The sequence below is a fragment of the Agrilus planipennis genome, unplaced genomic scaffold, assembly GCF_000699045.2.
Source record: "Agrilus planipennis isolate EAB-ADULT unplaced genomic scaffold, Apla_2.0 scaffold7, whole genome shotgun sequence".
NCBI classification, from domain to species: domain Eukaryota; kingdom Metazoa; phylum Arthropoda; class Insecta; order Coleoptera; family Buprestidae; genus Agrilus; species Agrilus planipennis.
In genome coordinates this window covers 2,546,496-2,555,624 of record NW_020439340.1, presented here as the reverse complement: position 1 = coordinate 2,555,624, position 9,129 = coordinate 2,546,496, and the positions used below count along the sequence as shown (strand labels likewise).

Below are 9,129 nucleotides of genomic sequence, written 5' to 3'. Positions count from 1 at the left end.
TCAGAGAAGAGAGACTAGTATAGAAGTCCAATTCAAATGGAGGACTAAAACGTGAGTAAGAAATTCTAAATAGAACCAGGAGATGGCGTTGCTATGAAAATGAGCGCCTCAACGCTGTATTGAGTCGGAGCAAAGAGTGAACGCAGTAATGGCAGGGGTAAATAGTAGAAGTGGTGGGATCATAGAACGCATAAGTCTTTTTACTTTGCTGTTGTAAGCCAAGTTTGTAAAAAAAAAAAAAAACGGTTGATTTTCCGAAGCGACAACTACCGGTCGGATGACAGAAGCTTCGAGATTTACCGACATGTTATCCGAAACGAAGTCCGGATTATTAACCCAGCATTGGACTTCTATACTAGTCTCTCTTCTCTGCCTTCAGTGGTGCTTTAAGCGAGTTTTGGCAGTTCATGGTCACGCCTCGACTTTCTTCCCATGAAAATGTTTTTCCCCTAACTTGTTGTGTACCATTATTTGTCTTAACTCAGACTACTAACTAACTACGAGTCAATTCTAAGGTACCCCCACTACTCTCTCTACTCTCAGATATCAAAAGTTCGTTTATTTTTGAACACTCCTCGTAATATTCTTGCATCTGTTGTTCTGAAAGCTGCTAAAACGTCTCGTCAATTTTGCCATTACCATTACATTGACTTCTGAAGTAAATTATTAATTGGATGCAATTTCTGTAAATCAAGAACATAATTTGCTTTCCTTAAAATTCAAACCAATTACCTACCTATATTAATTAAGTTTTTAATGAGCCATTTTAATATTTGTATTGACTACACGTTAACCTTTTACGACTTCTATTATGTCGCGTATGGAATTAATAAATAATAATTATGTATAATGCTGCAATTACCGCTCTTAACTCTCTCTGAAAACTGCTAAGTATGATGGTAATTGCTTAGATAGATGGAGATATATATAAACACATACATGTGCTGAAACTAATCAAAATTTTGATTTTATAAAGCGCCTAAACAACTAGACATTCAGCTGAGTTTTCAATCATTTAGCATTAGAGTGAATTGATCGGAAATACTTTTCTGTAAAAATTTTAACCTTCTTCAGGAACTGAAGAATACAATTCTCTTCATAAACCGAAAAAAACTGAATGTTATCCAAATATGCGGTGGGTAATAAGACATTGTATATTAAAGGACTTCCTCTTCGTCAATCCAAAATTTGTTACAGTCTATTTCAATTTGTTAGAATTGTGACCTTGAAGAAATCTGCGCGAAGATAGAAAGAATACACACTAGGCGTGAGCAAGACAGAAATAGTTGGAACAAGCTTGAACGAGCAGAGCTCTCGATGGGCGGTCTTAGGAGATCGGCTAGAACTGTACAGTACTAGACGAAAATGTTTAGCATTTTCTTAAAACAAAAATGTATATAAATTAACAATAGACAACAAAGTAAAAGTTTTATAGGTGTGTAGAGCGTTAAGCTAATTCACTTGTTATTATTTTTGGCAAAATATGCTTTTAAATAAAGCATATTCTTAAATTTTAACGAGGCAGTTTAAATAATTTTGCAAATAGTACTGTACACTTTTGTCTAGTTCTCGCTCGATGATCGGTGGAGAAATGAGATCCGCAGACAAATATGATTGAATTTGGAATTATGCTACGGCGCATCCTAATAAAGGGAAGGGGCATGTCTCCAACTTCTTGAAACGAACAGTACCTGTTTATGCGAATATACTTATTAATAATTACGTAAATATATAGTACGTGTTATGATTATTACACACAAACATATGCGTTACTAAATCATTTAGAACCGATCGATCGATATTATCGATCTATTTCCGCAAGTTATTAAAAAATTGACGGCTGGAAGGTAATGAGCTGCCGGTGTCGGTTTCTTCCAATTAATTTTTATTGCAAGATCATAAGCAGTCAATTAGGGACGTTCGTGTAATTAGGTCAGAAAATTATACAAGTAATTTTTGCAGGACAACGCCGCCTGCCGATTGGCCGCTAAATATTTACCGAGCATGCACAAAGGTTTGACTTTTTTTTTCGGTGTTCTCTATAAATGGAAAGACGAGTTGACACGTGCAGGGATAACATCGCGAACCCGATCGCATTAATTAGTTGTTATCGATTTTGAGAAATCGCAACCATCTCCGCTAAATCGTACACCTCGGGCCACTTAGCAATTACTCCTCTTTAGAAGATGGCCATTTTATTGCATCCAACAGAGCGAGCATTTGTCCTTAATTGTATTTTCGTTTTTTTCTCGATATCCTACAAGACCATATCATTAGCGGGAAGATGCGACCATTGCCGTGTCTGTGTGTACACGTAAAATTGTTGAGAATCCTTAAAGAGTTAACAACATGTTTTGCTGATACGTATGCAGTATGCATGGTAGTCTTGCATGCGATCCCGTGGGGACCTGCACACAAGAAGTTGCTGTGTGAACCCTCACTTCGCACGTTCCATGCACTAGAGAGGGTGCAAAAACTGTCCTTTTATTCTGATATGAACTCAACAAGGATTTTTTGTCTTAATGGATACAGAATGTATTATGTGACGGTTGGTGATTGCGATTTTATTTACTTATCTATTTTTTTTTATCCTTATTGAATACTGCGAACCTTTATAGAAGTAAACTTACAATCTGAAATATCGATCGAGAAATAAAGCACTAATTATGGCTGAGTAGAATCAGCTCACTGCACCCGTTTTAATTCGCGGTTTTATGCTAGAAAGGGAGAGGTACCGATTTCCGAGCATAGCACAGAACTGCTTCATGCGGCCCAGTTCGGTAATATAAGAGATACCGCTGCGCGCTTAAGCAGAGGTCTAGAGAAGTCATTTGGTCTACTACTCAGCCCTGGACAGCCGGGAAGAGGCCATTTTGCATAAGAACATCAACGGATGTGGTTAGTTATTTCAGTAATTGTATTGGTAATAGTCTAAAGTAGAGACCTACTGTAGAAGTTAATTTAGGCATTCAAAACTGTCGTCTGAAGAAACTGGATTTCCGAATTCTAATCGGGTCTTATTGATGAAATTTCCATGACGGATCATCAAGTGTACTGTTCCCATTACAAGGGACATCTTCAATTGTCGATGCAGTTCAATTCAATCAGACACGGTTATAATCCATAAATCTAATTCCTTCATGATCCTACTTTGTTCTAGAATCTACAGAATATCATGAATTTCATTAGGCTCAAAAAAGACATCATTAATTATCATCTATTATCTTGGAAGACGAATTATTTCCTCTTAATTGATCTATTTTTAAACAATTATTCTTACACTGGAATGATTTATTAGGATATATAGTTAAGTACACTGAAAAACATTTGAAAATATCGCAGCTAAGTTTAGATTCCGTTCTTGGAATTTTTTCTTCAGTCTGTTGAGGGAATAACGAATGAATAGCTGTTGGAGCTAAGTAGCTGGTGCATGTAGGTGCTACACGTAGGATATGTTGTAGTATGTGCACACTTGGGGGACACGTGATCGCCTATCATTTTCAGGGTTGTCGGAACGGCCGAGCGTCGCCTTCCGTCGGACACGTTTTTTAATGGACGTCGGCGTGTTCGTCGGACAGCTAAGTAGCAGTCAGTGACGATATAACAAAAGCGTTAGCATCAAGCTAGCAATAACACAACGTTCTCATATTTCCCGCGACAACGTTAGCAGCTCCAGCGCCACGTTTACATCCATCCGTCCGTTCGTTCGCGTACACCGGGAGCAAAAAGCGTCCACAAATATCTCGACAACACATATCAATGTCGGAAGTTAAAGGGGCAGCTAAACGATCATTACGAGATATTTATTGCTGACGGCGTTTAGTGGGATTAATAACCATCTATCACACGGGACACCGGTACATCCCAGCTATTTAACATTCCTGCCGAAAAATGTGCGCAGACTGGAGGAGACGAACCTGCGCCGAAATGCGAAAGAGAGAAGGGTTGATGTATAACGATCAGGACAGTAGTATTATTTTATCGTTTCTTTTACCATTTTATCCCAACTTACGAAAATAGGATAACATTTTTTTAGAAATCTTTCCTGTAAATAAAGAAAAAACTTATTTCGGAACCTTCGAAATAGTAACCTGTTCAGTTCAAATTTATTTATTGTATTATAAAGATAGGAGACGAAAAATTAGAAGAAGTGGCTGATTTTAGATATCTAGGAAGTCAGATAGGTCAGTCAGTTATAGGCGAATGTAGAGGATAACGTGGGTAGAAAAGGTTAGAAATAAAGAGGTATTAGAGAGAATAGGAGAACAGAGGACTTTAAGGAAGTCAATACAAAATAGGCGAGATAGGTTGGTAGGATACCTTCTCAGGCATGAAGGTCTAGTTAGAGACATATTAGAGGCAGAAGCAGGAGTTAGGAGGGGTAGAGGTAGACCTAGGATGGATTACTGTTCGCAAATGGTTAAGGATGCGGGTTATTCTAGTTTTAGGGAAATGCGAACTTTAGCTCAGGATAGGAAAGAGTGGAGCTACGTGTCCAACCAGTCTGAAACTAAAAATGTTTCACTAAAATCATACGTACTGTTCGGTTTCCTTTATTATGATATAAATCCCCAAATTCTGATGTATTGTGAGGAGATGGACTCATGGAGATAGGTCATACTGTACCTATGTGAATAGGTGTCTCTATAAGTAGTGTTATGCTCTGGTGAAATTAAATTAGCATATTAACAAAAGTCTATCTTCTATATCACAGTATATTTCTCAAGAAGTTGATCTACTCCCATCAAGAGTATAAATTATTAGGAGAAATAGTTTAGATACAGGGAGATACCTTCTAGTTTTCGGGAAATGCGAAGATTAGTTCGGGATATGACTAAATGGAAATGCGTGGCCAACCAGTCCTAGGACTGATAATCTTATGATGATGAGGTATCTACTATTTCAAGTAACCAGATCTTTGGAAGAATGATTTTTGGCAAAATCTTCATTACACTACTACCCTATGAAAAATAACTTTATTCTGATAACATTTGATAAATTTAATAAAAATCCAGAAAATGATTGTACTGTTCCCATCTCTGGAAGGTTTCTGCATCTCCATATGTATAAGTGTCTTTTAAAGTTTGTTTGAGGTTTGACCCATCTGCATGAAATAATAGCTGCTCTTAATAATCGGGTAACCGATACGGTTCATCCAGATAGATATTATAGCATTCCATGAAGGAAAAGATGTATGAATGGTCGAGTTAAGTCGACTCGTGAGTCGACGATCGCGTTCAGTTTGAAATATTGTACCGAACGGATAAATATAGAATTAAGTCTTCCCTCTTAGCGCGGTCGTTTTCGCGTCTTTCTTTTGTTTCGAAATACATATCCGGCGGTTACCGGCTTATTTATTACGTGCCTGTCAAAACGTGGAACATCACCTTTTTGTCTTTGTTTGTTGTAGTGCCGTAATATTAATGGCCGGGCGAAATTTACGCGCTGCCGCGGCAACGGTGGCGACGACGACGCCGTTACACCGCGGCTTTTTTTACCATCAGTAACGCGCTCGCCATTCGCGCGGCCCCCGAGCCTTAATTAAGATTGTCAGATGTTTTGTTCGTTGTCAAGACATCTTTCGCTTGTAATGTGTTCTAAATCGGCTGCAGCCGCACAAATAAAAGAACTCAATTAGAGAAGCACTTGCTCCCTAACGACGCACCAATAAAATTGCCATCCGTAACTTTATAACCCGCTGCCTCCATTCAAATTTATGCCGTTTCTTAAATTACGCCCCAACTAAATGTAAAATTGCCAATTTGTTTCGTTTCTATCCCAACGCCTGTTTTAGCTCATCTAATTGTGGAAAAGATGCACGATTCCCAACGTATCCTTCATTTCTTATTTCACAGGAAGGGTTAATTAGCCTAATTTCTGCCCAGAATATCGACATCCACTTGCAGTGAATTCGTGGCTTTGCAAGACTCTTCCTGAATGTTCCTTTGAAAATGTTCAGTTTTGAAATCATTTCTAAAAATTCAATATTAATTTGAAATCATTTTTTCGATTTTAGCAAATTCGTCTAATCCAAAAATAAAATAAAATAAATTCCAAAAACCCTTTAAGGACAATAAGTAGAATAATTTCGTTATCTTTGTTTTTTTTTATGTCGTTGGGTAAGTGTACATTGTACATACATATCTTTTAGTGCTGCTGTTACACTTCTCGTTTTNCTAGTAACGCAGGTAATAATAATAATAAAGGGCGAAATCTATCTTTTTTTTGTGAAATAGTATAAAAATAATTCCATCTTTTGATAAGCATGAAATTAATCGAATTAACACCCTGCACGTTGTATTTTTCTTAACTGACTTTATATTTATGTTATTCCTTTTATTTGGGTTGTTACTCGGAGTCGTCTACTAAAAAAATACAAAAAAAAAATGAAACACTTTCTTTCACCTTTGTCCTTTAGGACATGTGAGGACTAGGAGATCTCATCGGTCCCTGCGGCGAAGGTAGATGCGGGGGTGGTGGGTGCGCGTGCTGGGGTAATATGCCGAGCGGTCCCATAGGGGGACGCGCCCCTAACAGTGACGCGAGAGGGTGCGCTCCTGCGGGGAAGTAACCCTGCAGAGCGGGATGAGGGTAGAGAGGGTGCGGGTGGCGCGATAGCGAGGCCATCTTGAGTTTTTCTATTTCCGCCTCTTGCAACCTCTTCGCCTTCGCTCGACGGTTTTGAAACCAGATTTTCACCTGCAATTAATGAAAACGGAAAATATAATTGTACTTCTTGTTTTTCTTTTGTTTCATAAATTAAATTAAAAATAAAAAGCATATCAGACAAGGATCACATAATAAATTATTAATTTTAACAAAAACAAAATAATTTTATATAATTTTCCAATTCCTGTTTGATAATTTATAACATCACATTGAAGACTGATGCTGTACAATAATAGAATGTTGTACATGTATACATGTTTGATAATTGTATTATAAAACTAGCACGTGCTTATAAAATTGTTTATAGTTGTGTTTAGTATTCGCATTTTTGGATATGCACTATAGTTATGGTGTTAACGTACCTGGGTTTCTGTAAGCCTCAACGAACTAGAGAATTCGGCTCTTTCTGCTATGCTGAGGTACTGTTTATCCCTAAATTTCTTTTCTAACGCTAACAACTGTTGAGTTGTAAAAGGGGTTCTAGGTTTTCGATTAGGTTTGTGTTTCCTAAGGTTACATTTCAATTTTGGTGGTTCGCCATTTGAATCTGGAATTAGAGAAAAACAAATTTATTCAGAAAAATTTTGAATATTTGTCTGTACATCTATGCCTATATGAGTATAAATAAAATTAAAGTGTTTGTAACTTCGAAATAACTAACTAGAGAAGGTTAGAAATGAAGAGGTATTAGAAAGAATAGGAGAACAGATGACTATGGAAGTCAATTAGAAATAGGCAAGATAGGTTGGTGGGACACCTTCTCAGGCATGAAGGTCTACTCAGAGACATATTAGAGACAGAAACAGGAGTTAAAAGGGGTAGAGGTAGAGCTAGATTAGATTACTGTTCGCAAATAGTTAAGGATGTGTGTTGTTCTAGTTTTAGGGAAATGCGAAAATTAGCAAAGACTAGCTCAGGATAAGGAGGTGGTTGTTCAATCGTCCTAGGACTGACGATTTTATGATGATGAAGCATATTAAACATGTTGAAGAACCTTGCAACATTTTACCACGTCACCAAGAAATTAAAACCACGGAGATTGTGTGAATTAATATTCTTCATTAATTAGTAATGAAGTGAGATTATCAAACTAGCTTTAATTACACATCTATGTATCATTCGCCGTGCCCATTAGTAATTAATAATAAAAGTAGTTTAGGCGAATCATCAGAGAATTTTAGTGGGTACATCAATGATCTTAAAACGACAGTACACTTTCGTTAGAATAATTATTATTACCTAGTATTACATTGAAATAAGGATTACGGGTATGTCAGGTCGGCCTTATTATACTTTTAATCAACTGTATTAATTACGTCAGCATTTAATTAACAAGCAATTAAGGACTAATTAGCTTTATTATATGCGCCGTAATTGGTTTCATGTCGTGGATGGCTTTTTGTTGCGAACTTGTGACGGGCACAGACCCATGCAGAAATGATGCACTCGGAGCTCTTGTTATTAATTCTAGCTAATAGTTAATTTATAGACATAAGCCTCTTATGTACGTGGAATACACAACTAAATAATATGTCGCAGCCGGTATGTAAAAGTCGCCGTTCTACAATACGGCCAAACGTTTAAAATAATTTTTTATACGCTAGCGGAAATTCCATAGTGTTTTTGTGTCTTCATTACTTACATGAGTAAAATTAATACGTTAGTTACAATGTTTTTTTTCTGTTTAACAACTTTGCTAAAAGTATTCCGTAAAATTTAAACCATCTGCAATAATAAACCTGTACGAGGCCGATACAGCTATAAACAAACCTTTTTCTCAAAAATTATTATTATACATTATTTTTTAAAGTTTTCTTTTGTGTCACTTTTTTACATAGTTCCGTTCTTTCGCTACGCATTTAGTCCATCGAACAGCTACATTTTCTATGCCATTTTCGAAGAAAGAGTTACGACGGTTATTCCTTCCTCAACCTGTTAATTATTATCGAGGCGTTCACCACCAGGCGCTGCCTGGAGCTGTAAAACATGAGAAAATTGCAAGGTGAAAAGTCGGTACTGTAGAGAGAGTGTGCAAGGGTAGTACAATGTATTTAACTAAATTTCTGTATGGCTTGCTAAGTCATGAATGGGCAGATCGTTTCGGATGGCCCAATGACGCCATTTAGAGCAGTATACAGTTCGACCCTGGTCCAAAGGGTCACAGTAGGTACTTAGGAACGATCATGAAGAACGTCAAGCAACAAAACTCCTTCAGTCAGAGAAGAGAGACTAGTATAGAAGTCCAATTCAAATGGAGGACTAAACCGTGAGTAAGAAATTCTAAATAGAACCAGGAGATGGCGTTGCTATGAAAATGAGCGCCTCAACGCTGTATTGAGTCGGAGTAAAGAGTGAACGCAGTAATGGCAGGGGTAAATAGTAGAAGTGGTGGGATCATAGAACGCATAAGTCTTTTTACTTTGCTGTTGTAAGCCAAGTTTGTAAAGAAAAAAAAAAAAG

At 37.2% G+C, this 9,129-nt stretch overlaps 1 protein-coding gene across 1 annotated transcript in view; it reads right to left on the bottom strand.

Moving 5' to 3' along the window:
• Nucleotides 1-6,182: 6,182 nt before the first annotated feature.
• The window catches only part of LOC108741817 (homeobox protein MSX-1-like), a 20,796-nt gene continuing 17,849 nt past the window's right edge, over nucleotides 6,183-9,129 (bottom strand). The window contains exons 2-3 of the mRNA XM_025978574.1: nucleotides 7,032-7,216; nucleotides 6,183-6,699 (exon numbers count right to left, since the gene is read on the bottom strand). Coding sequence (XP_025834359.1) covers nucleotides 6,415-6,699; nucleotides 7,032-7,216 — 470 coding nt within the window. The 3' untranslated portion in view covers nucleotides 6,183-6,414. The remainder of the gene's footprint in view (nucleotides 6,700-7,031; nucleotides 7,217-9,129) is intronic.